General features: G+C 40.8%; 1 protein-coding gene across 1 annotated transcript in view; it reads left to right on the top strand.

The window, feature by feature from the left end:
• The first annotated feature begins 3,309 nt into the window (after positions 1–3,309).
• The window catches only part of LOC119900689 (insulin receptor-like), a 94,528-nt gene continuing 81,165 nt past the window's right edge, over positions 3,310–16,672 (top strand). The window contains exon 1 of the mRNA XM_038715865.1: positions 3,310–4,752. Within this exon, the coding sequence (XP_038571793.1) occupies positions 4,659–4,752 (94 nt within the window). The 5' untranslated portion in view covers positions 3,310–4,658. The remainder of the gene's footprint in view (positions 4,753–16,672) is intronic.

Genomic DNA, 16,672 nt, shown 5'->3' with positions numbered 1-16,672 from the left:
CTTATTAAGTGGATCGGGTGATATTTATTAGTCATGATGTGACTAATCCAGCTTCTTTGTCAATGCCATTTTAAAATGAAGTGTTTCCACCATCAGTCACATTCATTCAGCCACAGCGGACTCAGTTTTTAGTGCCACGGCAATCTCTGACATCATGTTACTTTACCTGAAAGCGATCCGAGAGAGTTCCACGCAGTGAGCTACGCAGATTTGGGTAATTCGTAAAAATAAAAATGTGGGATTGGTAGTATCTGCAGATTCCCTGAGTTCTGTATGGATGCATCTGCATTCATTATGTTTTTCAACTAATTTATTCAAGTTTTTCATGTCTTTAATTTCTAATGGCTTTCCTGAATAAAGTGAACGGCAGAGTCAGAGGCGTGTGGAAGTTTCTATTATAGTTTCAGATAGCTACAATCATTTGACTTGTTTGCCATCTTGCACTTGATTCTTGTTTATACTTTCAACACCTAGCTGAAGGAATGGAAGAGACCTTTATCAGCTCCTCTGATAAAGTTTGTTGTGCCACTGCGGAAAAGTTTACGTGGATATTTTAAAAACCCCACAAACTGGGACATTTGTGGGGGTGAGGAATGGAATGAGTGCAGCTGTCAAACTACAACCATCATTGTGTCATTTGCATATCTGCATTTCCTCCAGTCTGAATGAACTACCAAATACCAGGTGGAAACATCCCAATTGGGCACCAGAGCTTGTGATAAAAAGAGAAACATGTTCATGCCAGGCACTACAGCTTTACTATATCCATGTTCTCAGTAGGGAGCGACAGAGGAGAACTCTGTAGAGGAAATAAGATGTTTGGCAATGTTTAAAACCCGACATTTGATTTTAAATTCTTCATTCGCAGTCATTATTCAAAGCAACCTTTACCAAACGATTCCTACAACCTCTCAATGCTGTGTACATGCTGACCGAATCACATTATGTTTATTTGACATAGCTCAAAGCTCCCCACGCTCGCCTCTTTGGTCAGATTTAATCCTATTTATTCACAGCGCTGTATCCCCATGTCCCTTTTTGACATTTGGAGTAAGTGAATTCACTGGAGTTATTTTTAGTGCCACCTACTGACATGAAGTCGTAGTACAACAGAGCAGGAGCACTGCTGTAGTGCTGCACAAGTGCAGCATGTGTTGGACTCAGAACAGCACTCTAGGTAGGTTAGTGGGATAAAAAGCCATTCACTTAACTTCCTCTACTCCCACTGAAAAAGGAAAGAAATTGGTGTCATGCACAGTACCTGAGGGGAAGTGGGAGAAGACTGCATGTGTTGGCGTCAGACAGCGTGACTGCAACAAAGAGATCTGTTTTGACTAGATTCCACAACCCTTAGTCCTTCAGACCTGTGACATTTAATCTCACTAAGACCTCATTTACTCTGTTCACTGGGTAACAACATTCCTCAGATTAACAGCAAGCCTGCTCCACAAGCTCTTAGCAGAGTAGACCAGTGTGTACCCATCCATGCACACAAACTGCACTCTTGTGTGATAAACAGGAAGCAAATGTTCTGCTCTATTCTAATGTAGTCTCTTTGATTCTAAGTCAATTGGTCAATATGTTAAGGTGAGAACTGTGGCAATACTCAGACATCCTGTAAGTTTTGGTAGGACAAACTTCCAGGTATTGTTTGCAGTTGAGTTCCACCAATAGGACAGGTTTTATTATAAGGATATTTGTTATGCAAATCTGAGGGAGCTGTGTGTGCTTTCCTTACTGTAGGCGTGTATTGTACATGCTTCCTGATGCAGGGCCAAGGCAGTGTGAGATGTTTCCACTGCTCTATGATACAAGGCAACTTTGTTTTGCCCACAAATCTCGCTGCTCTATGACAATGTACAAAGGAAAATCTGGTGAAAATGTAAAATCATTAAAAAATAGTTGTGTGATATTGTATAATGTCGTATAAGTGCCAGCCCCATCTCAAATGATCAACTCTTACATGCTGTTTGGTTCAGCATGAATGCAAGCAGGGACATTGTTGGTGGAAAAAGGATTTAGTGAATGCAGTCTTTTCACATTTATGGGGTTTGATTCCAAAAATTCTCTGTATCTTTTTTGAAGAAAAGCTGCTACCTGAAATGCACTAAATTATATTAGCTTATCACATATTGACACACACATATATTGGCTGATAAGAGATGGTTACTGGAGAGCCCTGTGTTGATTTTTTAAGTTTCCTGCTCTGAACAGATGAATTCTTTATTAAACATTAAGGGCAAAATGCTTATTTTACATAGTTATGTTATAAAACTCTGACACTACACCTGATGCATAGTTATTGGTGTCAGTTGGATTAAGCAAGATGACTAACCAATGATTCTTGCCCTCTACACTGGCAGTCCAAATGGGAGACAGATTTTCTTTATTTAAAAGGTGGTTATCGCATTTTAGAAAGAAAACCCTTCATATTTCAGCTGAGGCTGCGCCACCTCTTCATATAAAAGCTAGGGTAGATAAGGGCAGGAATACTAATGACATACGTGGTACAAATCTTTTCAGTGAATCCACACATAAATACACAGTACTTACACACGGTAAGTGTAGCCACTTAAATCACTGTTAGTCTGAAATGATAAGAAACATGAACTGATTTTGTTTTTGACAGACTCTAATCTTAAAAATATCATCACACTGGTCAGTCAATTGATTAGAAAATTACCTGCAACTATTTGTATAAACGATCCAGTTTCAGTTAATTTTTTCTTGAATTCCAGTTTCTCACATATCAGGACATTCTGTCTTTCTTTGTCATGCAGAGAACTGAATAACTTTGGGTTCAGTTCATTTTCACTATTTTCTGACATTTTACAGACAAAACGATTAATTCAGAAAATAGATTAAATAATAATGAAAATGTGTAAAACTACTGCGGGGCTACTGTGTTTTTATTACTTTGTCCACAGAATCTATCCACGAGTTCAAACTGGACTATGACATTTCCAGTTGAAACGTCCTGCTGTGGTGAATATTAACTAGACCATTTGGCAGGTGATTTTCCACTTGAACACACTATCGATATCAGAAAAGGGGATCTTCATCTCGACTCATTTATTTTCATCCACACATCTATCCAATACTATTCTCCAATGTCCCCGTGTTTAATTAAAAAAAAGGTGTTTTATATTCACCTTGGCCCCGACAAAGAGCGCCGGTGTTCCTGGTGTCAGACAGTCCGGATCCTGGATCCCCTTGGCGCGGTTGAGTGCGCCAAAGTCCGCTCCGGGTTTTCCCACAGACCATGTGCGGCCCAGCTGAGGTGACTGGCAGGACTTGTTTACTGGTGGAGAGGCTCACAGAAAAGAGAGACGGAAAGAGGGGGAACGTGAGGGAGAGCAACCGCTAAACGGAACGGGAATCCAAGTTTTTACACTTGACCCGTCTTTTAAACTCTTTTTTTAAATATTTGTTTACCTCATCGTTTTTTGACTATCGGAGACGGGGTACTGACTCTGTGTGGGTTATTGTTTTTATTTTTATTTTTAACTCTATCGCCGACACTCAAACCTCGTTTGTTTTGGATTAGCTAGCTAACGTTAGCTGTTTTCCCCCCACCAGCTAACGTTAATCTGAGGAAAAGAAACGGGCGGCGTGGTGGAGAGTTTTTCTCACTTCAAAGCAACAGAGCCCTTATTTTTATCGGCTTTTTTCTCTTTCTTTCCACCTCACAGTGGATGGGAACGAAGTAACGCGTACCTCCCCAAGTTTTTCCTTCTTTGTTTTCTTTCTCCCGTTTTGTCGTTTAATGGGTGTTCATTCGTTTGCGGCGTGGTGGCCAGCGGGGGTGAAGGAGTTCAGAGGAAGGTCGTAGTAGGGGAAAGCTGTGTCCCTGAACGTTTTTCCTGCACGTAGCTGCTCGGAGGAGTTTCCTGGGATGTGCTCCAATCTGTCTTAAAAAGGGGTGAGCTTGTGAGAAGATAACCAGCAAACAAGCGGGGGTGGGGGGTGGGGGGGGGTCATATAAAGACCTGTGGACTTCAAAAGAGGGAGTGCAAACCCGGCCAACTCCCGTTCTTGGATCTGCATGTGGCGATATCCATAACTTCAGCCCAAATCTGCCGTAGGAACACAAGAGGAGGCTGTTTTTTTGTTTTTAAAAACGTTCTGCATGGTAGAAATACCTCTTAGCGATTTGTTTTTGAAGTGGGGCTTCCCTCATTGGAGCCGTGCATTACAGAGAAATGAGCCAGGGGCCAGTGGACCTCCTTCGGGGACCTCCAAACTAGCCTTCCTGCGTGTGGGATATTAATAATAATACAGTTACTTCTCTGTTGGTCCAGTGGAGCAGCAACGATTAAACAGATGAACGTGGACTGTCGCCTTCACTTATGGAAAATGAAGATTTTTACTCGCACATGTGTTGCCAGAACCCAAGATCACGTTATTTAGTGGTCTGCATTTTTTCCAGGGCTCGCATACATCACAAACTTGGCTGGGAAGATCCTAAATTTATTACCCCCACCTCCCCCCCGTAAGCGGGGGGCAGTCTCAAATCAGTTGGCTAAATTGGACCTTACTTTTTTAAGAATTTGATACTTTTGATATTCCAAAATAAAAATCTCCCTAAAGATTGGAGGTTTTTTTTATTTGTTTTTGAGAAGAATCAGGAGGAGAGCACAACTTGCCCTCAAGTCAAAATGAGACGGTGGACGCTAAATCTGCGAGCACAAATTGTGTTTTTTATCATCAGCACCTGCATTATATGCCAGTGTGGACTAATAAACGGAGAAAGTAAGTATTTTTTATTAAAAAAAAAAAAATCCAAGCAATGTTGCTGTATGTTTGACATGGCACATTTATTACTACCAGCATTTAATATAAACATATTTTGAAGTTTGCACATGCAGAAGAAAGAACATTTGTTTACTTTGAATAATACAGTAGACATTGCAAGTGTAATTTTTTAGTATAGGGGGATTAACTACATGATAAAGACACAAACATACCAAGTCTCTGTTTTAATATTATGAGGGTAATGGAAAATACGATTATCTTTTTGCTTTTATTTGATCAATTAAGATGGTAATTTTAGTCACGGGACTCGCCTTCATTCTGACGCATGCGTAAAGTTTCACACCAGTTCTAATTAAGGGGCTAGTAAATTCAGTTGTTGCGTATGCGTGGCCGCGCTAATAATCGATCTTCCTCCGTAAAGTTATTGGGCAATATCCCCGCAAACCTCGTGCTGTCTCTCTTAAACGTACATATTTTAGCGGCCTGCGTTGGATGCGCCAGCCCCAGGGCCAGATTAGTCGCTGTAACTGGACGAGTGTGGTCTGCTGCAGCGAGTCTAAACTGGGAGTAGCTGGATTGGCCCTGTGAGCGCAGCTAGGCCTCTCATGGTGACAGACACACAGTAAATACAACACGCGCACGCACGGCGCTGCTGCAGCCTGAACGTAAACAAATTAGCCGCCGACGCTGAAACGTCTCTTTATAGGTGGCGGATTAGCCTGCCTTGATCTTTAGCCCCAGATTGGACCGAAGTGTGGGCGTCTTCCTCGCCGGAGATGGCTATTCGGCGTGGTGCTGTTGTCAATGAATTAGGGGTTTTTGGTTGTTGTAGTAGTAGTAGTAGTAGTAGTAGTAGTAGTAATAGTAGTAGTAATAATAATAATAAAACAGAGTGTACTCAACAGCGTCCTGATGGTTGGGGGAGAGAGAGACAAATAGAGATAATCCTGCTGTGAATTGCCTAATGACCTCGCCTTTATAATGATATGAGTGGAGTGATACGTTTCAACGATGAATTTTGTTGTTGGCACTGTACATTGTTGTCATGTAGTGGAGGCAAAGCCACTTCATGGTCGGCACTATACATTTTCATTAGCAGACACATTTTCATGCACAATCTTAGTCTATATCTTCTGAAAGAGCTTTTATGGGATAAATTATTATTCAACTTTTAAGTACAATATCAGGTTGAACCAAGTTCTAGAAATCCACTGACTTGACTCATAAATTAATTTTCCAGCAGTAAAATTAACCTAATTGTATTTTCCAGGTAAATCTTTACCTTTTATAATTTGTTGCTTAAAGTAGTTTGACCATGTCATAACTTACTGGTGTAGCATTCAGTTTCAATGAATGTATAAATGTCTTGATCGAAAACATTCATTGTAGACGAAGAATGGCTGGAACGCAAGTGCACTGAAATGAATTAATGCGCATGTTACTTGTTTATCTGTGGTTTTACCTTTGGCCCACATTTGCACTTTTGAGGTTTGTGATCAGCATTTTAGATGACGTGTTGCACAAGTTCACAATATGTTTAAGTACACGAACCTAGTGCATGTGGATAGAGCAAGTGAGCAATAACAGTGGTTTAAAATCAGGGAACAAATTACCTTAATGAAACCATTCATGAAATAGTTTTGCTGTTCCTTGTTTTTAATGCAGTAATGTTGTGGATGGCCTCCAATTGCCAGGTTCAAAGGAAATGTTCTGGCTACTTTACTCAGGTCATGTATGCAGACAGGACGGAGGCCCCTGAAGGGGGTCTTATGAGACAGGACTGCTAGTACCCCTCCTTTCTCTTCTTTCTTCTATCTTTCTCTGTCTCTCTCTCAGGGAGTTGGGTACATGTCATTGGCTGTTTCTGCTTCCTGATTTGCTCAATTCTCTGGGAAGTGACCATATTTGGGAGTCGTGAGATGTTTATGCCTAAGTGTGTGCATGTGCGGGTCAGCAACTAAAATACTTCATTCTGAATGCACACGCTGTCTGACATCTCCACCTCAGTCATGGGAAAGGGGAAGCAGTATTGATATGTAAACCACGCTGCGGCTGTGATCTGCTAACTGCACTCTAGAGAATGTGATAAAGCTTTTTTTTTTGCAGGCTGCTGTTCGTAGAATTTGATTGGGCTGTTTGTCATAGTTATCCCCAAACAGTTTGTGAAGTAACCGCTGAGTTGTCTCCTGGTCTAACTTGTGAAAAACAAGTTGTGCAACTGGGAGCCTTGCCCCCTTTTTGTTCCTCTCAGACTTGTAAGCACAGATCTGTTTGAAAGGGGTAGTGAGCGTATGCGTGTGTATATGCATGTGTTATGTATGCTTTCCACAATCTGTATGCTCTGATTGCAGAAGACTACAAAGGCAAAAACAGCTCCCACTCTGACAATCTGAATTAAATGTCCAAAGCAGAGTCCTTTTTATTCAGAAAGAACATTTGAATAGTTGTTTCTCCAACTATGTTGATGTAGTTGATTTAAAAATAATAATAATAATAGGGCGTGTAGAGATGTGTGTGAGTTTGTAGCCCATTTGTATGCTCGGCACTCTTCACTGAAGTGCACAGTGGCATTTTCCAACAATGCTGTGCATGCTGTGGAATGTGTTTGAAGTGGCCAACCATGTAGTTGCCTGTGCATGTGTTTCTTGTTTGTGTTGTGGGTACACGTTTATCAGTATGTGCCCCAGTCACCCTGTGCTGTCTGCAGGATCTCATCTCTCAGCTCCTGACCTGCCCACTTCCGGGCAGTGTGTGTGTGTGTGTGTGTGTCCGGAGGAGGTGGTCTTGCATGAGAACAGTGTGTACCAGAGCGGCAGCCTCAAGAGTGGACTGCCTGTTAGCTATAGCCCCACTTCCCTTAGTGGCCCCTTGACCCACCACTAGTGGGTACACATAGCTAATCACCACAATAAAGAAATAGCAATAGACTGCCTAAAACGCAATGAATAAGAAAAATTATTTTATTTAGGGATGGGTAATGAAACCCGGCATTAAACAGCCCCGGGGCTAAAGACTGGTATTTATTATCAGGCTGCAGCCTCTGCCTGCTCTGTGTCGTGGGTGGAGCGCCGTACCCTATGCTGTAGCTTAATGGGAACTACATGTCACGGCAATCTGGACTGCAAGAACTGTGATTGGTCGACATGGCAGCACTGCATTTCCTCCAAGCCCATAGGAAGTACTCTGTGCTTTTGAAGTCAATTTTACTAGCGGCCAGTCCAACAGCTGTAACACGGTGGATCAGTTTTTTTTGAGCGTCACAAACCCATGCAAAATGGCTCATTTCACTATGTGATCCATTCGGTCCATAACATTTGAAAAGTCTCGAAGGGTCGCTCGAAAATTATTTTACCATTTATTCATGTTAACTTATGGCTAAACCGGAAGTTAGCTGGCTCGGCCGGCAGAAGTCAACACAGTGGACACTACTGCAAACTGGCGGTGTAATTACAGACACCAACGCAGAAGTATAAAGCAATAAAAGCGCAATAAAACGTTTGCAAGTAAAAAGACAGTACTTTATCAATTCCCCTGTTCAACAAGCGTAAACATGTAGAAAGCGATATTTTAATCTGCTCTGTCCGCAGTCTCTCATCCACCGCCACTGTGTTTTACACAAGCACAGTGTGCTAGCTCGGCTAATGGCGAATCTTTACAAACAAGCTAAAATGAAAGCTGGCTGTAGTAGTCTAGCTGTTTAGTTCAGGAAACACAGGAATATGATTTATTTTACTGACACTTTAGATTTCTTTTCAGTGAGGTATCATTGATGACTTTGCTGTGGTAAACTTTAGTGTTGCTGAAACAACATGATATGCACATTGAACAGAGATATTGGACACGGCAGAGTTTCCTCATATCGTGCAGGCCTATGCACCGCACATCAAATTCATCAAATGGACTAATTGCATGATGTTTTATGTAATTGGCAAGCATTAATGTATGACAAGCAGAGTGGCCATTTCTCTACTGAATCTTTTCAGTACACCTTAAAGGGAATTATTGTGCTTGTAAGATGGCAGAGATTAAAAGAGGGACTGTTTAAATAATCATTCATTTTCTAAATGTTTATTTGAAGTCCCTTTTACATATAGTAAAGTTAGTAGCTCCGATTTAGGAGTTTTGAGGCTGATATTGATGTTTGAAAGATCTGATAACAGTATATAGGCCAATATTCAGTATTTGACATAAGCTTGAGAAGATGAAAAGTTCAGTAAAAAAAAAATCCTGTTTTTCTCAGCTTTTCATACATAGAGTAGATTAAAAATGAATGCAAAGTAATTTCTTAACAGTAAATGTTTTTGTCTGTGGGTCTCATTGCTTGCTATTAGAACAGCCTTTACTGTACATTTATTGGGCTGCATGCAGAATTGAGGCTTTCACAATGCAGCTGTACCGCTGATTGCAGGTTGCCATTGTATGTTTGGGTAGTCCATGTTCACAGAGCCTGCAGACAACGTAGGTCATGAACTGAGGCTCCACCAGCTGTGCGCTGCATTTTCAGGAAGGCAGTATGTACTGCTAAAGGAAATTAACTATTGGGGTGCCTTTCCTAAGTGTTTCTTCCTCTGCACTTATCTCTCCAAGTATCCCTTTCAACTTCTCCTGACTTGCCAATGCATTTTTTCCCCATCGTGTGTGTGTGTGTGTGTGTGTGTGTGTGTGTGTGTGTGTCTTCCAGACAGTCTTTTCTAACAGCAATACAAGCGAAGGATGAAACTCACAACCTGGCCTTTTTGACTCTCACAATTCAGTTTCACAGACAAGTAAATACATTCACATAAATACACATACATGTGTTTGCTTTTGTTCACTTTTGTCTGCTTTCGACATACACTTACTATGTACTCTGTTAACAGTGTTTTCATTCTATAATCAGTTGAAAAGGCTGAAGCCTCAGTGTCCAGTGCTATGGGGAAAAAAAACAACTTCTAGTATATCCATTCATATTCTGCCAACATTGTAATTGCAGAATTGATCCAGAATCTGAAAATGAATTGATTCAAAGTAATCACTGTATTTACAGAGTCACACCTTAGTTTAAGCTTATAGTTGGTGTCACAGTTACAGAAGTTTGAGGCACTTAAATAATGCAAAACGTCTCCAATCTTGATCGCATCAGAAAAATTAAAAGTACCCAGTAAACATTGTAAGCTTGTCGGCTCAACACGAGAGGAAAAGAAACAGAAGAGGTTTTATCAGTTGTGCCAAGGAATACTTTAATGTTATGGCCTGCCAGCCCAGGAGCTTCCTTGAGACTTGGGTCAGTGAAAATTCCTAAAGGTGAAGGGGAAAATGGAAAAACATTTGTCACTAGATTGCCAGTCATAAAATGCTCCCCTTTAAGAAATAATGTGATCAAAGGAGTTCTTCCCATCCAAGTATCTAAGTATAGTGTCATGTCAGACTGAAATATGTGCATCAGTCTTTACACTTCTGTAATGAGCAGTGCTGTTTTAAAAATAATAATAATAATAATTATAAAATTATAAAATTTTATACAAAGCTTAGCTGATGCCCTCCTCTCTGACTCCCATTCCTAGATAGAGCACTGTGGCTGTTTATGTAAGCCTCTGCTCACTGCACAGAAATGTGGTTGAGCTGGGAGGGGTGGATGGGGTTCGTGAAACACACACACGCATATATACACAGAGAGAACGCCGTTACACCATGCTGCAACAATCTGATTTGATAGTCCTTGTTACTGTTTGGATCCTGCCCTGTTTTAACCATTGGTGACTTCACACAATAAAATCCAAGTTGAGCTTGCCCTGTAACATGGGGATCAGCAAAGGGATCTTTTGGAGGCAAGATCAGACACTGGCTGAGGCCTTGTCAATGTCCTAATGTCAGTTGAGAAAGTCACATTGAGAAAATCCATGTTTTTGTCTTCCATCTACAACAGCTTGGGCTCATTAACCATCACAAAGAAACTGATAAGGATGACCTGATTTGATTATGATGAGTAAAAGTGTATAATGTCATGTGATCCAGGCTTTAGCTATATATCCAAAATGACTCCCTGCACAGTTTGTTATTCATGCTTGCTTAGTAAACAACAGTTCAGAGTTCAGAACAGTGGAGATGTCTTTGGTAGAAATGACGTAAAGCTTCTACCACGATTGGCCGGCGCCTGACCAGTCCAAGAGAGATGAGTGTTTTTCTATTGTTTTGGCATTTCAGTGGACGGCAGACTTTATGTAAGCCATTTGTGTAGACAAAAACAATTTTCTAGATTTATCTACATTACTGTGAGAGAGGAAGGCTGAATGGTTTGTGTCACATGGGAATCTGTATCTGAAGAGCTGGTGGTTACACTTTAAGAAAACCATTGTGTAATTGGAAGGTCACACTTTGAGCAGTTACCGTGTGCATCTGCACCAGACAGTGATCCTCTAGCTGTTTCAGTGTTGCCTTTCTTTTGTAGCTGATACGTATGTAAGTTTGTATCTTACAAGGGGAATGTGAAGAAACAACTTCCTGTTTATAGTGTAACAGGGCTGTGGAGAAGATGGAACAGAAAGTTGAACAATATGGAAAAATTTATCACTATAAAAAAATTTCATACCATTCGATCGATAATAATCACGATACATGTCAAATCATTATTTCTTTCAAGTCTAGAGACAGATTTTTGTGAAAATTAAAGAAACCATATGGCTTCAACCAGATGTGTGGTTAAATGTTTCTTTATGGTCAGAATGTGACAAACACTTGATACCAAGCAGTGGATTACTTTAAAAATCTGAGGTAGAACATTCAAAACTATTGTGATAAAATCTTTTTTGAAAAATAAATATTTATTCTGTCCCTTTTCTTCAACAAAATATCTTATTAGAAAAATTTAAGTGCTAATTCATTCGTGATTCAAATGAATTAAATCAAACATTTATTGATGATATATTGAACATTTGTTATATTGTTATTAAGGAAAATTATGTTGCGATAATTATCATTATTGATTTATTGACCAGACCTAGTTAGTAGATGAATCTTGAAGCTTTTGTCTGCTTGTACAGTTCAGCTAAATTTTGTTTTTTTAACATTTAATGGAGCTACAACAGTTGTCTAAGATCTGTACATTCCTTTCTATACACTGAAGTAATTAATGTACATTTATGGATATTTTAAAGTTTAAAGTAACTGTTAAGCTGTGTGATGAAGGCTTAGTCCTGTCAGTGATTTGATGATTTTATATCATTGAGAAACCAATTAAAATGTTTCTGCCTTTTGAACAAATATGTGCCGTTGATTTTACGAACTTCATAAAAATAAAGCCTTTTCCTTTTTCCAAAAATAAAAAAAAACTTTGTGCAAATTCCATCCTCTTTTCCTATCTTATGTATCATACACCCCATTGACACCTTGCATTAACATGCGTCTTTCCTTATCCAATAACCTATCCCGACACAGATCACATTTTATTGCTTGGTGTAAATGAGTGTGTAAGTGCACTGGGATGCATGAGAGAATGTGCGAGTTTGTTGGGCTAGAGTGGCTGTGTAACTGAACCTGATGGGTTAAATTTATTTTGAGGACTGTCATATGACTGAGAGTTGGCCATTGACACAGAGCCCAGTGAGTCTCTTAGCAGTTAATTAGAACCCCCCACACACAAGATTGTAATGTTGATAGCTGCTGTTGAGCAGAGGAATCTGTTGATTCAAGCTATAAAATATTGGCTACAACTGCTGAATACGACATATAGAAATCTATCATTGTTAATAGTAAATGTCAATTTGCACATCATGGTTTTACAGAACCAGGCAAGAGTTTTTTTTTCATTTATGATCACACTCACACAAATTAAGCCAACCCATGCAATGTTGTATTGCAATAGCTTACAGTCATGTTTAATTTGAGCCATTTTTCTTGTCAAATTAGAAAACTTGTTTCACTTTCCTGTATGAAATCAAACTTGAATCCCAACCAGCCAGCGTCAAATATGAAGAGCATGACTGAAAGATAATCTTCATAAACGTCCATGCGTCAGCCACTCTGTATCTGACCAAGCAGCTGTTTCTAGTACGCTCTGGGTTAGAAAAATACATCAAAATGTGATTAGTGAAATATAAAATCTGAATGAGTAGAAGTTGTTTGCACCACAACAACTTGTGTCCTTGCCTTTTCTTTCTTAGCTGTCTCTCTCTCTATGCTCCCTCTCATCCACTGATTTGATGTTCTTTCACACTGCAGATGCGCACAGCCTGCGGACCTGTCTTCCACACAGACACACACCTGCTAATCCCTCTGTATGGGGTGGGAAAGCCTCCTCTTTCAAACCTCTTAAAGGTGTGAACACCATCCATTTCACACCCCTCTCTCTCTTTCTCTCTCCCCACTCTTTGTTTTCTCCTCTCTTATTAGGCCTGCTTTCTCCAGCTGGGCCTAAGTGATGCTTAACATGTACACCTGCACATTGTGAGCAGTAGCAGCCAGTTACATGGACCGTATGTTGTCGTGTGTCCCGCGCTGGGTCTGTGTGTGCTTTTATGAGCACTCATGCTTGTGTGTGTAATGTGTTCAGTGATTGGGGTGGGGGGGGGGGTCTGTTTTTGTCCCGATGAACTAGCCTGAGATGGGTTACTATGGTGACAGCACTAGCTGCGCTTGCAGTTGGTTACAGGGCTCCCCCTGAGCATCTATTGACAGAAATGCAAGATAATATACATACAGTGAGGAAAATAAGTATTTGAACACCCTGCTATTTTGCAAGTTCTCCCACTTAGAAATCATCGCAGGTGCATGTCCACTGTGAGAGACATAATCTAAAAAAAAATAATCCAGAAATCACAATGTATGATTTTTTTAACTATTTATTTGTATGATACAGCTGCAAATAAGTATTTGAACACCTGAGAAAATCAATGTTAATATTTGGTACAGTAGCCTTTGTTTGCAATTACAGAGGTCAAACATTTCCTGTAGTTTTCCACCAGGTTTGCACACACTGCAGGTGGGATTTTGGCCTACTCCTCCACACAGATCTTCTCTAGATCAGTCAGGTTTCTGAGCTGTCGCTGAGAAACACGGAGTTTGAGCTCCCTCCAAAGATTCTCTGTTGGGTTTAGGTCTGGAGACTGGCTAGGCCACGCCAGAACCTTGATATGCTTCTTACAGAGCCACTCCTTGGTTATCCTGGCTGTGTGCTTCGGGTCACTGTCATGTTGACCCAGCCTCGACCCAACTTCAATGCTCTAACTGAGGGAAGGAGGTTGTTCCCCAAAATCTCGCAATACATGGCCCCGGTCATCCTCTCCTTAATACAGTGCAGTCGCCCTGTCCCATGTGCAGAAAAACACCCCCAAAGCATGATGCCACCACCCCCATGCTTCACAGTAGGGATGGTGTTCTTGGGATGGTACTCATCATTCTTCTTCCTCCACACACGGTTAGTCGAATTATGACCAAAAAGTTCTATTTTGGTCTCATCTGACCACATGACTTTCTCCCATGACTCCTCTGGATCATCCAAATGGTCATTGGCAAACTGAAGACGGGCCTTGACATGTGCTGGTTTAAGCAGGGGAACCTTCCGTGCCATGCGTGATTTCAAACCATGACGTCTTAGTGTATTACCGACAGTAACCTTGGAAACGGTGGTCCCAGCTCTTTTCAGGTCATTGACCGGCTCCTCCCGTGTAGTTCTGGGCTGATTTCTCACCTTTCTTAGGATCATTGAGACCCCACGAGGTGAGATCTTGCAAGGAGCCCCAGTCCGAGGGAGATTGACAGTCATGTTTAGCTTCTTCCATTTTCTAATGATTGCTCCAACAGTGGACCTTTTTTCACCAAGCTGCTTGGCAATTTCCCCGTAGCCCTTTCCAGCCTTGTGGAGGTGTACAATTTTTTTCTCTAGTGTCTTTGGACAGCTCTTTGGTCTTGGCCATGTTAGTAGTTGGATTCTTACTGATTGTATGGGGTGGACAGGTGTCTTTATGCAGCTATCAACCTCAAACAGGTGCATCTAATTTAGGATAATAAATGGAGTGGAGGTGGACATTTTGAAGGCAGACTAACAGGTTTTTGAGAGTCAGAATTCTAGCTGATAGACAGGTGTTCAAATACTTATTTGCAGCTGTATCATACAAATAAATAGTTAAAAAATCATACATTGTGATTTCCCGATTTTGTTTTTTTTAGATTATGTCTCTCACAGTGGACATGCACCTACGATGACAATTTCAGACCCCTTCATGATATCTAAGTGGGAGAACTTGCAAAATAGCAGGGTGTTCAAATACTTATTTTCCTCACTGTAACTATATTTTCAGTGGTGACCGTATATAATGAACCGTTCTGTTTTCATTACCTTAGAATGAGCCATTTCTATCTACATACACCTCTTACATGGATGTCGCCAAGTTGCAGCGCCATGTTTCTACAGTAGCCCAAACGGGCAAAAGTCTCTACTGAGCGCATTTGGTCAATACGTACGAAGAAGAAGAAGAACAACAAGTAATGTTGTAGTAGTAGATGACTGGTTTTTAGAAGTAAGATAGTGTATCCTCTGTGATTTTTTTCAACAGCAGGGACAGGCCAAAATCCCATAGCAATCTTTTATTATGGACATGTATCCAACCAAACCACTTGCTTTGTTATAAAGTATCTGTTAACATAATCCGGGAAAACCTGTGCTCCCGATCCCCAGTGGTGTTACCGAAAGATTCTATCGTGTCAAACTATAAGCATTCGCAGAGTCGTGTAATTACGACATCTTGACATTATTATTACATCATTGCAAAAAGAGAAATAAGGACATAAAGAAGTACACAGAACTTTGATTTGTGCAAAATCACGTATTGCATATACATATTTTGCAAACATGTCATTTGTAATATGGTTATAACGGTTAGCTTGCTGTCCATGCAGAGTGAACTAGATGTCTGCGAGTTGTTTGCATGCTCTAATAATGCTAATCCAACACATCTTTGTAGTAGTGTCCATGTTGATTCCACATTCCGACTTAAGCACATGAACACACACTGAAGTCGGAAGAATGACTTCACAACTGTTGAAATGGGAACATCTGAGGAGCACGTGTCTGCGCCGCTGGTTGCAATTCAAAACCCTCACCTGACCTGTAATCTGACAGGTCAGCTCACACACTGACGTCCAGTGTGCTGTATGATTAACAACACAGTGCTGACCTGTAATTAAGTCAGGCCAATCAGCGTGTGTCCTCTGATATGTCGGAGGAACGCATAGAGTCTGTCAATGACTCATGAGTCTAGTCCTACTCATGAATTCTGTACTAGACTTGCTGCAATAACAGTGTTTTTATTGATCCGTACTGATAACCTTGGTAAATACAGTCATTGACTTGTCAGTTTCGCATCGGTCAGATCAGTGCTTACTGATCAGACGTCCACAGAAGTCTTGCACGAGACTGGCAAACAGCAGTGGTAATGCTCTTCACAGACCCCTTCTACTTTCACAACATGTAGTATACGCACTCTTCACTGCATTCTCACCAACATTACGACAGATGGAGAGGGAGACGGAAACCACCTGCTTAACAGAAAGACGGTATACAAAGCAACCTTCTGTCTTGTGCCCACTGTTACTGTTCTGTCCACCCCTGCACCATTTTCATAGTCATGAAACCAGATGGGTGAGAATCTGGTTATGCCTCCCAAAACTACTGGCCATCAGTAAATGTGATCTTTTAATTACAGAATATGTGCTTGTATGATTTCATTTGGAGTTCTTAATTAACTTTATTCAAATTAACTGGTTTGTTTCTGCATATCGGGAGTGAAGTGGCCTTTATTTGTCCTTGGCAGTAAAACATATGATAACAGTCCCACTATCTCTCGAGCTAGTGTTGTAGTACTCGAGACCGGTCTTGGTCTTGAGACCGGTCTTAAGACCACTTTTTGATGGGCTTGGTCTTGTCTCGGACTTGACTGCATTT

The sequence above is a fragment of the Micropterus salmoides genome, unplaced genomic scaffold (genome assembly GCF_014851395.1).
Source record: "Micropterus salmoides isolate LMB-PRFRI ecotype aquatic unplaced genomic scaffold, ASM1485139v1 Ms_hic_scaffold_13, whole genome shotgun sequence".
In the NCBI taxonomy this organism is placed as follows: Eukaryota; Metazoa; Chordata; class Actinopteri; order Centrarchiformes; family Centrarchidae; genus Micropterus; species Micropterus salmoides.
This window is presented reverse-complemented; position numbering and strand designations above follow the sequence as displayed.